The 16266-nt window shown below is 36.4% G+C and overlaps 1 protein-coding gene across 1 annotated transcript; it reads left to right on the top strand.

The window, feature by feature from the left end:
* Window positions 1–5236: 5236 nt before the first annotated feature.
* lnpa (limb and neural patterns a) lies at window positions 5237–15893 on the top strand. Its single transcript, XM_030125485.1, has 13 exons — window positions 5237–5349; window positions 6187–6280; window positions 6725–6766; window positions 9271–9458; window positions 9541–9599; window positions 9698–9738; window positions 10594–10677; window positions 10769–10820; window positions 10912–11124; window positions 12216–12321; window positions 13673–13743; window positions 14064–14219; window positions 14931–15893. The coding sequence occupies exons 2-13, from the start codon at window positions 6254–6256 to the stop codon at window positions 15098–15100; spliced, it is 1209 nt and encodes a 402-aa protein (XP_029981345.1). The 5' UTR covers window positions 5237–5349; window positions 6187–6253; the 3' UTR covers window positions 15101–15893.
* Window positions 15894–16266: the final 373 nt, after the last annotated feature.

Here is a 16266-nt window from a genome sequence, read left to right as displayed (position 1 = left end):
ATTGATTGATTGATTTCGAAGATGAATGTCAAACAGAAGAAAATAAATAAAACACTTAAACCTAAGACATATAATACATATTCGAAAAGGAGTGAGAAGAAGTACTACTTATAAACTCCCACCCCTTCTCCTTACATAATTAATAACAATAATAACCTCCCTAGTCTAAGCATATCTATACTATATACCATAATATGACTGATGCTTTACTACTAAATAATTAGGTTTCTGGCTTTATATTATTATGAACAAATATAATATGACTTATATAAACACATAATACAATAACACATATATGTAAATACATATTCATACACAGATCTATACACACACATATACACCTACATATATATACACACACACACATACACACCTATACATACATATACACACACTTACCACCTACTTGTAGATCTTTATCACACCCAGTGATCCCCAAGCCCTCCCTCATCCCTGTACCTCTAAAAATTGTGTCTTTGTACCTCCTTTTAAATTCTTTCAAGCTTGGACATTACTTTAACCCTATATTAAATCTGTTCCACAGTCTCACCCCGCTGACAGAAACAAAAAAACCCTTCCTAGTCGTGCGTATTAAGGGAATTTTAAAGTTAATTTTCCCCCTTAAATCATTACCCCCTTCATGAATACTGAATAATTTCTGTATATTTAATATTTTATAATTAGATAATAACTGCAGCGATTGATAATCTTCAGCTACAACAGCTTCTTTAACCCTCGCTGATGCCGTAAGTAGCTTCAGTTTATTAGAGAGCATAAAGATCACACTATTTCAATGGGAAAAGGTCATGTGATCTAATGAGTCAAAGCTGACCCTGTCCCAGAGTGAGTAGAGGCAGATGAAGTGATTACCCATAATTCCTAGTGCCTACAGTACAAACCTGTGGGGGAAGTATTCTGAGTGTTTGTTTCAGTTGGTCAGGGCTATTCAGTCCAATCCAACTTTATTTATAAAGCACTTTAAAACAACTGCAGTGGACCAAAGTGCCGTACAGAAGAATAATTAAAAACAAAATAGAAGCGTAAAATACAGAATAGATTTAAAGACATAGAAACTGTGCAAAAAGGAAAAAGTGCTATACAGAAGAATAAATAAAACCAAATAAAAGAATAAAATACAAGATAGATTAAAAAGCCATGCAATTAAAAACAACAAAATGAATAAATAAAATAGATAAATAAGAACAATTAACCACTACCAAATAAAAACAATAGAATAAAGATAGTACCTTCAAACATCTCACATGGTTTCAAAACCCAAGGAGAAAAGATGGGTTTTAAGGAGGGATTTAAAAACAGACAGAGAGGAGGCCTGTCTGATATGGAGAGGCAGATCGTTCCATAGTTTAGGAGCTGCTGCAGCAAAGGCACGCTCACCCCTGAACTTGTGCGTAGTTTTATGTTTTTTTGGTACACTCAGGAGCAGTTGGTCAGCTGACCTGAGAGAAGGGGGGGGTTATACAGCTGCAGCAGCTCTGAGTGGTAGGGCAGGGTGAGGCCATTTAGGGATTTAAAAGTAAATAAAATTTTTTTAAAATGGATCCTAAAATGTATGGGCAGCCAGTGGAGTGAGGCTAAAATGGGGTAAATGTGCTCGTGTTTACATGTGCTGGTTAAAAGACGTGCAGCAGCCAAAAATGATGGAAATAAATATTTAGACATTGCATAAGTTTATTGAAACAATACCATGGTGAAAGCAGCATCAACAAAATATTAGATTGTGGAACCATTTTTGGATATTGTGTGTATTGCTTTATTTTGCTGTTGCTTAGTACAGAAATTGTTTGACTTTGGACATAAGTAGATGGTTTTTTTAACATTGATTCTTCTTATGGGTGGGGCTACCTGCTATATAAACCAGGGATAAAAGGTGATCAGAGTGCTAGACAGCCATATCCTTATTCATTACCTTATTTATTTTTTGTCTGAGCAGCATTCACTTACAAATTTTTGTCTACATGCACCACAAACCCCATTAAATTATTCACAGGAAAAACTAAAGTTCTGCTCCTACACATTCTTCCTCCACCTGTGGATCCAGCTCCTCTTATTTTTGAAACATATGGATTAGAGCAGGGGTCACCGACCCTGGTCCTCCAGAGCTACTATCCTGCATGTTTTAGATGTTTCCCTCTTCCAGCACACCTGATGGTCATTATCAGGCTTCTGCAGAGCCTGATGATTGTCTTATCATTTGAATCAGGTGTGTTGGAAGAGGGATCCATCTTAAACATGCAGGATAGTAGATATCGAGGGCTAGTTAGGGCTGGTGACCCCTAGATTAGAGGATCTTTCACTTCATTCTTTCACTCCAAATGAGCCCTGACATCTTCAAGTTTTACTACCCACAAATGCATCTTCAGTCCATTACTTACATTATAACCCCACAGTGAATTAACCGGAGGACTGCCATGGTATAACACTGAATACGCAGCTTTACACAAAAATAAATCTTTCAGATCTATATCCTGCTTGTCTTTGTTTTAGTATGCCCCAGTTACAAGCCAACAACTGGCAGGAATAACCAACATTGTAATGTACATGTAGTTTCCACACATTCACAAATGTGCATAAAGAAGAACACAAAGGCCCACTTTTCTATCCACAGAATATGGATAAAAATGATGGAAGTAGTTTTGATAATGCAGGAAAGATGATATGTCTGTTATGAAGCAAAGAGTCAGTTTTTTTGTGGACCTCCAGTTATATCTGAAACATCCCCCAACCCATAGAATTGTCTTTTGTGGGATAGTTACCTCCGCCAAGGAGGTTATGTTTTTGCAAGGGTTTGTTTGTCTGTTTGTTTGTTTGTTTGTTTGTTTGTTTGTTTGTCTGTCCGTTAGTGTGCAACATAACTCAAAAAGTTATGGACAGATTTTGATGAAATTTTCAGGGTTTGTTGGAAATGGGATAAGGAAGAAATGATTAAATTTTGGTGGTGATGGGGGGGGGGGGGGGGGGGGCCCACGGGGGGGGGGGGGGGGGGGGGGGGCACTGATCAGCCTTGGCGGAGGTCTGCGCTCTCTGAGTGCTTCTAGTTTTAATTCTTTTCCCAAGGACAGCAAAGACAAACCATCTGCAATGAATAAATTATACAATATAAATGCAGATTCTCAAATTCAACAGAAGTAAGAGTGCTTATCTTTAATGATTGGGTGGCTTGACTTCATTGACATCAGCATTTTTTTCCATATGCTAAACCCACTGAATACATTCTTGTTAAGTCAGTTTTTCTCCTCTGGTTTTACAATATTATGGGCTTTTGTGAGGGCTTCTGGGTTTTATAAGCACCTGCAGGCGAGTTCTGTGTTCTGTGAACACGCTAATGAATCCCAGTGTTTAGGCTGTAATTTTATGTGTTAGACCTGTAAATCAAAACATCAACACGGCAAATTCAGTCCACTGGCTGGGCCGTGTTACCAAAGATTTCTTTGAAAAGGGATTTAATGGAGAACATAGGATTGCATTTTGTGTCCAAAATTAATAAAGATTTGTTGCTTGCTCTGTATTTGCAGCAGACCCAAGACTTTTATATTGTACTTTTGAAAGTTATTCTAATAAATGCTTGCCTTCTGTAATAGCTAGACTACTGCCCACCACACAACAGCACATTCACTTGACTCATAGTGTTATAGCTAATGGATATAATAACGTGGGTTCAAAACAGAAACAATACTATTGACTAATATTAAATAAAACATGATGTCACGATAACAGGAAAGCCCTACTGAATGTCAGTATATTAATAAATGGGGTTGTGTAGTATATTGGAATGAATGAGTGGTGAAACCTGTGGAATGTGAGAACTCCAGTTTTGCACAGACGATTTTGACATCTTTATAGTTTAGTTAAGCAATTACTTTTCATAGTCTTCTATACTTCAGCGCATTTCAGAGGGAGGTTCCTTACTTTTTACTCTACAAGATTTATTTGACTCTTAGTTACTTGTCACTTCTAAGATTATTTTTATGCTTATATCATGCAGATGCAATATTTCTTATCTAAATGCTCCTAGATATATTGATAACTGATTTAATTTCATGTTCTACAGTAATATAACACCTTAAACAAAACCCTTCTCCATGAGGAGCACTTTTATTTGCGTTAAAGGTTAACCCATAAAGACCCAAACAGCCACCAATGACCAAAAGCATCTACTGATGTAAAATGTTTAAAACCTGTTGATCCACTAATCCTATCAATACATGTAAGTAATTGGTATTAAATGCAGTTTGTCATCTTTTCATGGTTATCACATGTGACCCATTTGGACATTCGGAGGCTCTGTACTTAACTTGGAAACACCATCTATATCATTGATTCACCAGTAAAACCTATAAAGTTTGATCAATGACAGTGGATGGACACACTTGGTTTATGTTCAGTTATTGATATTTTTGATGAAAAAGTCACTTTTTCTTCAGTTTTCTCTGTTTTTGATATAATAACCATCAATTTTTAATCTGAGTTTTTATGAACATCTATATGATAAGTAAGTCAAATATTGAAAAATGCATGATTTACACAGAAAAAAATGCAAAATAAAGAAGATAATATTACAATAAATGGTGATAAATCACTTAAGAAATGTTAATTATAGAGGAAAGAATCCTTTGGGAACTGCCACAAAAGTAGTGCTAGGTCTTTATGACTTAATTTGCTTTATTGTCCCTGTAGGGTGCATTTTACCCATCCTAATACTTGCACATGCAGTATTTATTTATTTATTTATTTATTTATGTAAATCTACTTAAATAAAACTTAATCAAAGGACTTTATTAACTTGTAATATAATTTCCAAACTATATTTCTGCACTCACTTAAGTAAAAGGTGGGAGTAGGTATTTCTTTTTACCTGTAATGGAGCTGCATCATATCAGTCAAGCTCAGACAAGTACACCTGTACTGATGTTTTATGAGTTATATAGCCTGCAGGGTTTCTTTTTCAACGTTGTGGCATGTCTGTAAATTTTTTTTTTTTTTTAACTCTCATCATGACACTACAACAGCAGCAACAACAAACTCATGAGGCTACTATGTTGTTGTTTTACAGCCATTTAGTCACATAATCATAATAAGTGAAATCTGCATAGTGTCAGCAGTGAATGATAGTGTCAGCTCTATGAAGTGTACATCAGACAACACATAACATAGGATTTAATGTGCTGACAACCCGCCTGCTGTGTCAGACTGTGATCATATGTACCTCTAAAGGCCACGCTGTTCTTCTGCTGGACACTCCCCCATCTTGCCTCACACTCCTCCGTCTACTCAGAGCAGGACTCGGTCCACAGCCTCAGCCAGTTGGAACCGGACATCCCAACTGCTAAGGTAAATATAAAGAGTCATTCATCCCGCTTTCTGACAGCTTATGCAAACTCGGGTGGACGTTAACAAAGTTAGCAGTAAGTGCTTTTAGTTAATGTAATGAAAAGTGCAGCTGCAGAATGTTAGCGGCATTAGCTAGCGTTAGCTTCTTAGGGTTAGCCTGCCTGTCAATGCTAACGCTAACTGTTTATTAATTAATGTGTTAAGCGGTTTAAGAAGTTTAGAAAGGAACAGTGGTTAAAATACAAACACGACCACATTTATTCAGAAGTTACAGCTACAGTTACGATACAATGTGTGGTAGTCAGCGTTGTTTTTATGTCCAATTCCACCGAAAACAATTGGAGAAGTTAAGTTTGCTAAGTTAGCAAGTGGTAACTTTAGCTCGAGTAACTCTGACTCTAAATATCTGTTATGTCACTTACTCATTAAGTTTGATCTATCATACCGAAACCTATAATAACTTGAACCTTGTAAGAACTTGTCCTTAAGGTGCTAACTTCAATATCTTCTTGGGTCAGGTACACAGATTCACCTTGGTGACGTGACACCATTGCAATCTAATCAAAGCCCCTAAATAACACCTGCACTTAGGGCTTTTCTTTTACACTTTTACAGGTGCTACAGGGTGTCAATATAGGTGATGATAGGCCACACTGAAGGATCTACACTTCAGTTTTAAAGCACAGCAAGTTAAAAATATAAAGATAAATAAGATAAATCAAGGATTCTTATTACACTAACATCCTTCACTTTGTCTTGTAGTTGCAGGATACTTACAATTAAAACTGTAAATATCCATATCCTTAATTGTACACTGGCCATTGCTCTTTTCAACAGGTGGGAGCTTGTGAAAAATCCAGAGGGTAGTCCTAGAAACCGAATATCCCCCTCCCTCATAATCATCATGGGGGCTGTTATATCCCGGTGGAGGGTTTGTATTCAACACCTTCTCTGATAATAACTGTCTATGTGCAGATCTAATACTGTTTCTAGTCTTGCTTTGCCCTTTTACATGTCTGTAACTAAAGGAATTAGTTTGCATTTTCCAATACATTTGTCTTCTTATAGTTGAGTAAGACTAGCAGAGAGTGTCCTAAAAATGTTGAACTGTTTCCACAACCTGTCTCTCATTACAAAAAGCTCCTACGTAATCATACTTCTGCAAAACACATAAGGAACAAATATGCTTAGCTAGATGTACATAAATTATTAGAAGTCAAATGTTTATGATAATGTTCCAGCTGGTATCAGGACCATTTGCTTGTGTCCTATATGAATGCACAAAATATATCAGCAACTGTACAGAGCCCTGCTGTTATGGCAAATGTCATGATTTAAGTTTCCTTACTGAGATATTAAAATGTTTTCCCCTCAGGCTAAACCATCCACTGTGGAGGTTTTGGAAGGACTTGAAAAGGTATGTTCTGCCTCTAAACAAATCCTTGCTGACTTTTAAGATATACTACTTCAGTTTTTATGATGTCAGTAAAACCAATAAATCAAAACATGCAGTTCTACTTACAGAAGTTAGAAATACATGATCATCTATAAAGATAAGACATGAAAAGAGTGAAAACTAAAGGAAATCAGACAGTCCTCACTCGTGTAGTTCTTATTGAAGGAACACATAGCAGGGAAGACACTCATGTGAGAAATGCACTAAGAAGTTTCCTCTAAATTGTTTTTATGCCATGTTTGTTTCATTTAAAACAGAAGTGGAGGATTTCACAATAAATCCCTTGAGGTTTGGTGCGGCCAAGCTTGCAGAAGACGTCCACTGTCAGTCAAATGAGTGCAACCAAATGAAGCATAAAAAAAAACTGACCAAAGGCATCTGTCAGTATAATTATACCCAATGAAGTTTATAAAATCCATTTAATCTAGAAATACCCCTTTGTGTGTGTACAGACTACTCACTCAGCACAGACTTCTGTAGACAGATGAGGAGTTTTAACAATTATTACTGTATTGCTCCAATTGGTGATGAACTACTCAGTTAAATTACTCAGTTGCACAAGAACTATATTATTCTATCTTTAATTTATGCTTATGTTTTTGGATAGGAGGACATCGTTCTCACTAAAGTGACTGCTAGGAATGTGGCTGTCTTACTAAATGTAGGTTGGAGAGAGGGAAAAAAAAGTCCAAAAATTATGTCAGAGTACTGTGTAAATTATCTAAACCACTTACAAGCAAATGTGAGCAAAGTATTTGTATCTTCATTTTCCCTTCAGCATAAGTTTGACCTACATATGTGTATTTGTGCAGCAGAATATAAAATGAGGCATGATTGTTTAGGTCAGTGATTCTCAAAGTTTATCAGCGCAAGACCCAAAAAATTAATTTTATGTCTTCTCTGGACCCAAATTTATAAAAAAAAATGCACCTTGAATTAGCATAATGAGTGCAATTTTACTGACAATATGTCTACAAGTCCTTCTGTTTTAACTTCTTAGTGAATCTTTTCATATTATTTTTGACATAACTTCTTTTAAATCCTTTTTATCTGATGTCTTTTCCATATTTTAGTCCTTGTTGCAGCTTTTACATCTGGTCTTTTTCTTATGCTTTTTCTTCTGTCTTGTTGTGTCTTTTCCTAATGTTGCTCTTGTCTGTATTACATCCCTTACCTCTCCTCTGAATTTCAAATAGGTTAACATTTATGAACTCTTCCAAGACACTCTTCTAATATTTTGATTTGGAAAGTTAGTTAATATTTCTGTTATGTATGTTACTCTATCAGTTTTTGCACCAATGAACCAGCTCTGCAACGCATTTTATGTCCCAACCCAAGTTTTGGAAAATTTCATAAAGGCCACTTTAGTTTATTGTAATAGTCTGTTTTTGTTTGCTGATACTTTGAGACTGCTACGGCCCTTCTTATAAGAGGCAGTGCTGTGAAGTGTTGTGTAACCATATTGGTTTTAACCATAAGCGATCAGATATGGTAGTCAATGTCAAATCAGACCCTCATTTGCTGACTGATGGGGCTTTACTGCCCTTCTACTGTTAAGCTAGTGTTAGGTTATTTTCAGCACTTGTCCTTGGAGCAAATGACACATACATATGTACTGAAGAGGTCAGATGTGTAGAGGTTTTTTAGCAATTTAAAGCCCAGAAAATTAACCCAGGATCAGTTGCCAGTCATGAAAGAATATTTTGGTGCTTGTTTCCCTTTTTTATCCACTTCAAGAAGACTCTTATTCTCCTCATACTATAGCTAGTGTGAGGTCAGTTTTTCTTATGCTTAGAGTGACAGACACTCATGTTACAGTGGTACCATAGTGACCAGCAGCAAATCCTTTTCTGTTTACTTGCTATTTTTGGATCAAGTAACCAACACTTTAAACCTGTCGTTCAACATTTCCAATTTAGACAAATAAATCTGTTAATTAATGAATATATCATGAATCCTCCATTTCCATAAACTGAAGTTTGAAGGAGATTCTATTTGGGTTTGCACATAACTTTGCCTTTTAGTTTATTTTTGATCAAATTCCATGTGTACGGTATTTTGCTCTCTTAATTACACTAGGGTCACTGAGTATGAAAGCATATGCATTCCCATGTTTTAAGTATTTGAAAGATCTGTTAAACAAAGACATAAAATGAAGTTGTCTGATTAAATATTCATCTTTGAATGGTTTAACTGTTCTAGATATTGTAAAGTGATGTAAAAATGGACAGGAATGTTCCTGCACAAGTTCACTCTCCTCACAATTTATAAATAAGTCCTTTTGTTAATTAGGTCACAGTGCTTTGTCATTTGGGAAACACTGTCCTAAATTACATGAATGAGTTGGATTTTTTTTTTGTTTTCTAGAGAGGGAATATGATCATGAAGTGTTTGCTTGGTGTGCTTTCACTGTCGTGTTAATAAGGTTGTATTTTCCAGTAATATAAAACTATTGCCTTCTACAGGATATACAGATGCTTGAAGAATACAGTGAAAAGTATCAGAGGCAGTTGAAGATATGGGTTGGACGACTGCTTCTGTACTCGTCTCTTCTCTACCTGATCACGTGTATAGTTGTGTATTTCTGGTACCTTCCTGAACAGTTAATGGGACGCCTCATATTGTCTCTTCCCTTTGTAATATTTCCATTATTGTAAGTATGCACAGCAGTCGATGCTATTTCCATTAGCTGTAACCTTTCTCTATGTATAACATTCTTTCTAATTTCTCTACAGAGTGTGGCTGCTTAGAAAATTGCTTATATATATTTTTTCACGAAGAACAGAAAAGAATAGTAAGATTTCATTTGCTACTCTTACATAATACTTTATATTAATGCATTTTTATGGTATGTTCATACAGCTCAATAATCTAAAACATTTCTTTTTTCAGATGACAAGTTAGAAGATCTTAAAGCGCAAAAAAGGAAAATAGTAAGTGACAACAGATGTAACAATAACTTTGGTCTCCCTAATGCCTTTAAAATAAAATCAGTTTCATGTGTCTGAATAATTTAACAAAATTAGCAGTTTGACGTAAATGTGTAGCTTATTGTCATGATGTCAAGATGACAACAAAATTATCAGTGTAACTATTGGAAAAACAATATTATGTCTTGTATATAGATGCATCCTCTTAAATGGGGGTGAAACAGATGTAGCTGCTGCTTGAAGTTTCTGTTCAAAGTGGTTGTCTAGTGAAGGCCATTGATGTGAAAACTAGCTCTTTGTTCTGAGTCCTGCAGGAAGCCTGTAGTAATGTCCTTATTGATCCTCTCAGCATTTGGCTGCAACACACTTGCTAATCCAGGATGTGTACTGACAGCGTTTGATGGGTACCGTGACTTAACCCAGTAAACCACTCTGCTAATGTCACTTTAATTAATAGCATTTAGAGCAGGAAAGAAATAAATCTGAGAAATTGCTTGTCATCCTCTGTCAAGTCTAATAACTTCCAATAATTAGGGCTGATGGATTTTCACACTCTCCATTATCGAAGTAGTGAATGTAATTATTCTTCATATCATATGTAAACATTTAGAAATCTTTGGGTCTTATTTAAACTGAAGATGTACAATGTGGTGAGGTAATCTCATGATGCCAGTTCTCCGTCACATGTTAATATCGCGGTAGGTGTGTTTGGAAGCACCGATTGATTCCATTAGGTGATCATTAGATTGTATTTTACTCACCCGGCAGTGAAGCTGCTTACGAATCATTTCTGTGGTGAGTGTATTGATAAACTGTTGAGTCTTTCATACTGTAATATTCTATATCTAATTTTTCCAGCTTGAAGAAGTTATGGAAACCGAGACCTATAAAAATGCTAAAATGATTCTGGAGAGATTTGATCCTGACTCGAAGAAAAAGATTGTAAGTTGTCATGATTGTGTAACGAACATAAGCTTTGTTGGATTCCTGATTTTCATTCTGAAACCTGATTTTCTCTGTTTTCCATTTGAAGGAACTGGAATCCAGTCCAGCTGGTCCTCTGATGACTCCAAAACCAGGACAAGGTTGCTCTGAGTTCTGAACGAGACATGTTTTTTTTTTTTTTTTTTCATTTGTTAATTCTGTTAAGCAACCTGGTGTGTTTTCCTGTGACAGAGCTGCGGCATCGCAATGTCATCCCGAAGACCCCCACAGTGATGGTGAATCCTGCTGCTGCCCGCCCTCCTCTTGCCTCTGGGCCCACCCACTCTGGACGGCCTTCCCACTCTGCTCCAGGTGGACCCCCAGAGAGGAGCCTGTCGGCTATAGCTGCTCAGCAGAGCTTGATGAGGAAGCCTGTGACCCCTGGAACACCTGTTCCAGGATTCGGTGAGTTACCTGCACACAGGGGGACCACATCATAATGTGGTCGATTAAGGTGTGATTTACTCTTCCCTGGCTCAGTGTCCCCAGTTGCTCAAGGCTCTAGTGTGTTTTGTCAGGAGGGTGGTGTATTTTATGCAGTAGTTGTAGTGGGTAATTGTGTGAATGTATATTTCAGGTATCCTATTAAAAAGGTTAAACATTTTTTCCAAGAGCACAGTGGTGAAATAAGATCTTAAAAATGTGGCTAAAATTTGATACACCCAGGACTGTACCACTATTACCTCAAGAAAATGATCCTATTGGTTTCGGTTAAATATGTTGAAAGCCAGCAAGCACATTGGAAAACTTTGCACAGAGGAGTCTTTGTGTATAGGAGACATCTGTGGAGTGTAGAGGCATTGAATATTCAATATGAATTATTTCTGGACTATGAACACTCAATAGAAGATGCAAATAAGAGCAAACAGTAAAGAAAATGTGCTCCTAGAGGAAGCTGCATGCTGTAATTGCAATGTGGAATGCCAACTGTGAGCTATACACGAGGCAGGATTACATTAACTATGATTAATTAGCCAGACCTGCGTTTGTTCTCTGGGCAATGGTGGTGGAATCTCACTAAATGTCTTTTAATGCTTGGTGAAATTGCCTTTGGCATTGGGAACACCTCACAAATGGTTTACATGACTTGATGTTATCACCTGCTTCTGTTGAAAATTGAAAGTGAAAAGCAATTTGATACAAAGAGTCACCACAGAGTTTCCATATGTTAGTAAATTAATAACCAGCAGGATGCTGAGACTCTGCCAAGTCTCACAGAAATGACCAGTCATCTTCCTATGATTGCTCTTGATGTTAGATTATATTAATTACTACTCGCCAACACAGTAGGGAATCTGGACGTGCTTTGCAACTGAGATCCACTTTAAAGTCATTAGAAAAAAGGAGGTGTTTTCTTTAATTCATCATGGTTTGTGAAGGAAACTGTAAATCACAGCCTCACTATTTTATTGAGCTCTTCCTCAGCGTCCTCAGTTTATTGTGATTTGTTTTTAGGACAGTGTGTGTCTGATGGGTTTGATGTTGTGCTTTAACAGGCATGCACCCACCAGGGCCACCCCTGGCCAGACCTGTCCTCCCAAGAGAAAGAGGCGCTATGGACAGAGTCGTTGAGTATCTTGTTGGAGATGGCCCTCAGAACAGGTACATAATATCAGCTTTCAAGCAGTTATATACTATGTAGGTGAGTGTATAAGTGTGCGTGTGTCTGTATTTCTACTATATATATGTATAAAATTGACTGCATTGCAATACTTTGTTTTGTTGCAGAGCTGATGCAGCACCAAAAATTAATGCATTTTTAGATTCACGTAACTGTTGGATTCATCCCCCTTTTATCAATAAGTTCATAGTTAAAATTAGGGGCACCTCCAATCGGAGATTTTCCTAGCCGATATTCATCATACATTCATGATACATGAATGTATGAATTTAATAATTATTTAAACATATTTTTGTGGGGAGGGAGGGCTAGAAAAAGATAGTTGTGCTAAATTGGTTTCTTAATACAAAATTCTAACAATGAACCTGTGCAAATGTAACAATCATGACAACAAACTGAACAATTAACCTTTAAAAGCACTTACACAATGAGACTGCTCATCAAAAGAATCCCCAATTCCGATATTTCTACAACAATGTGGAAAGACAGGCTTTGTACATTTTGTTAATTGGTTTCAACACAGTATAACTTTCAGTATAGTTGATGTTACAGAGAAATCTACATTAAAACATGCAGTGCTAACATAAGTTGGCTTCCCCATTTCCAACAAACTGATGGAGAAGGCTAGGCTAGAACTGCAATGACTATCAATAAATCAACTTACTAACTAGTTTTCAACTGCTAAATCAATTGACATCCATTACTTTAATTAATGAATTCTTTTTCAAGAAAACGTCTAATTGCTGCTTCTGAAATCTGTATATTTTCTGTTTCTTCACCCCATATCATCATTTTTCATCATTTTGAGATGATATAGACCAAAACTCTAATTGATTAAATCTGGAAAATAATCAACATATTAATTGACTGTGAAAGTAACTGCTCATTTGTGTGGTTTAATATCATAGTGAGAGGCTAATGTTAGCCTTACTCGTTCCTGATTATAAACATTGAGGTTGACAAACAGTTTGCATTAAACCTTTGTGTGGTTACTCCTTATACTCTCAAAATTAGCCCAAATTTTGCACCTCTTATCTGATATTTGTAATTAATATTGAACCATGCCTGTCAACGACTGAATGTCGTTACTTCCCTCTGGAGTTTGAGGGTTTTTGTGTCGCTTCACATTGACCGTTTGGTTGACTATTTGGGTGCAGCCTCAGCTAAAATGCCCATTATCAACCGAGATGAACAGTGAATTGAGCATAAGCGCAACATACACTGTCGTCACACTCCTAACATGTATCAACAAAATCACATCTTGTTCCTAATGTTTCACCAGTCCATTTACTGTAAAGTGCTTTAACTGGACACTCTTTTCCCCCCTCATAGATACGCTCTCATCTGTCAGCAGTGTCTGTCCCATAACGGCATGGCATTAAAGGAGGAATTTGAATACATCGGTAAGACTTTGAGAAACACAACACTCTTTGTCAGTCTCCATCAAGCACCATGCCTTCATTTGCCCTCTAGCATTTGGCAGTGCTGTATATCATATGGCTCTTAAATGCCTCTGCCTCTACCGACCCCTGTAAGATTGAATATGCAAACCAGTGCTACACATCAATCTGAAGTGTTTATGCATCTCAGGCATTTTTTGTCATCGGCTCATATTCATGTATATTAATCTATGTCTGTCTGAAAATGTATTAGTGAAGCGACACTAACTATATGGTGTCTTTTTTTTTTTTTTTTTTTTTTTTTTTTTTTTTTTTTTTTAAAGCCTTCCGATGTGCATATTGTTATTTTCTGAATCCTGCAAGAAAGACCAGGCCACAGGCACCCAGACTCCCTGAGGTCACAGGCGACCTGAAGATGGCACCTGAAAGTCCTCAGCCGCTGTCTGCTACTGATGTAGACGATGATTTACAGGCTTTAGGTAAGTTTTTAAATGTCTGTTCATTCATGCAATTAAATATATCCACTATTGTATTTAAAATATACCAAACCTTGTAGCCAGTTTGTTATAGTGCTTGGCTTCATCAAAAACATGCGTCAATGTATTTTTTAAGGTTCTAGTTAACACAGTATGCTGCAGATTTGTATTTTATTCTATTGGGAATACATAGAATATAAAACCACTTAAATTTCATCATGAACAATAAAGGCTTTAAGTAATCTAAATTTTCCCTGATCCAATAAAATGAAGTAATCAATACACACTAAACAGTGTTAGAATTAAATAACTTTTAGTATGCAAATTACAACATGGTAAAAACAAATGTAAATGCACATGTGCTAATAACTAAATAATTCCCTTTCAAAACCATGTGCTTATTGTCTTATTTATAAGTGTTAGTGAAAAGGTACACTACACTGCACAGTGTTTTGTAACAGTTTTACTGTCATACAGTATTATATATTTACCTTCTTATTGATGCATCAGAGTTGTTTTAGTTATACAAGAGCATGGCAGGATATAAAGTATTGGACAGGAAATTAAAACCTTAGTAGATCCAGTGTATCATCCATTATAGTCAAAGTAGGCCATGTTTCTTTTCATCTTCTTTCTTTTGTCTCCTCTGAACCTTTTTTAAAATTTGTTAATATTGTGTTACATACTAATCTGAATCTAAAAATATGTCATCAGAGAAGGAAAAACTCGCTGAAGACTCCTCTGATGCTGATGCCCAGGGGCTGGTGACTCCCACCACAGAACTGAATTCTGCCTCAGATGGCCAAAACACCCCAGAGTCACCAGACCTGCCCTCTGACAAATCTGATGGAGAGCAGGATGTGTCTGCAATGGAAGTGGAATAGAGCAGAGTCAATGCAACACAAGTTAGTTTGCAGCCCTGTTTTTTTGTTTTGTTTTGTTTTTTTCTTTAAATAATCATGTTAAACGGTCAACTACTAACTAAATGCTGTTAGTTGGAATAACATCATAACAACCAGCAGTTAGTGAAATGTACTTGATATTACAGTGTCCTTTATTTTCAGAATTGCTTTTATAATTGTAAAGTTGATGAATTTAATATATACATTGTATAACAATAGGATTTTGCCAAACAGCACCCCTTCTTTTCCAGTGTAATGAAAAGTCCAGCTTATTTTCATCACAGCAATAAGGTTTTTGCTCAGTTATATGTATTGATAATGATGTGTAGAAAAGCTCCTTTTCTGTTTACTCTTGTTTTTCTCCATATTTTATTAGTTTCTGACTACATTGTTCTCTCTGGGTTTACAGGGAATTGCATAAACAAAACAAATATGTATTGTGGGGGAAACAAAATTTTATTTATGGGAAATTATTTATAAATATTTTTGTAGGATGCTGGAATTGTCACGACAGTGTTGGATGCGGTACTCTGTAGCATCATGGTGCTAACATCCGTGGTACAGTAATGTTCAGTTTGTATTTATTACTAATGGAAAGAAAAAGGAGATTGTCAGTACTGTACATGTGCCCTTTGTGCCTTTTATATTTTACATATCTGCTTTGGGAAATTGCTGAAATGGATATCTACAGATGCTGTTTTCAGTCTTAAGTGACAGAATCTTTTTGCTGAATGTTTGTGTAAGTAATACTAAATAAACTTTTGAGAACATTTAATTTTGGTGTAGTTAGGATTTCTACTCATCACATTTTTTCCCCCAGTTAAACAGTTAATGCAGAAGAGATTGCATTTTAACAAAAAAAATTTAAAGCTCAGACATAACATGTAAACAGCCCTGATAATAACTCCCTATGTGCCTGTGACCTGTATGTACAATGTGTCAAGCGTTGTAAATTGCTGCCCTGTGTTGTGCTTTTTTTTTTTTTTTTCCTCTGCCCAGCTTTTCACCAAGGAGCATGTTTAAACAGTCCATTTTCATTAGCAGGCCAATTTTAGCTTGTGATCATTTTATTTTCGCTCATTGATCATTTTAGACAGCGTAAGATAATGGTGCTGACACTGAGCCCGACCAGTCTTGATTGCTTGACC

The sequence above is a fragment of the Sphaeramia orbicularis genome, chromosome 21, assembly GCF_902148855.1.
Source record: "Sphaeramia orbicularis chromosome 21, fSphaOr1.1, whole genome shotgun sequence".
NCBI lineage: Eukaryota > Metazoa > Chordata > Actinopteri > Kurtiformes > Apogonidae > Sphaeramia > Sphaeramia orbicularis.
This window is presented reverse-complemented; position numbering and strand designations above follow the sequence as displayed.

Bases quoted from the DNA above. Each gene is read 5' to 3' on its own strand.
- lnpa (XM_030125485.1), top strand. From the start codon at position 6,254: ATGGGGGCTGTTATATCCCGGTGGAGG. The intron at 6,281-6,724 runs GTTTGTATTCAA...TTTTCCCCTCAG, and splicing joins CTGTTATATCCCGGTGGAGG to GCTAAACCATCCACTGTGGA. The intron at 10,821-10,911 runs GTTGCTCTGAGT...TTCCTGTGACAG, and splicing joins GACTCCAAAACCAGGACAAG to AGCTGCGGCATCGCAATGTC.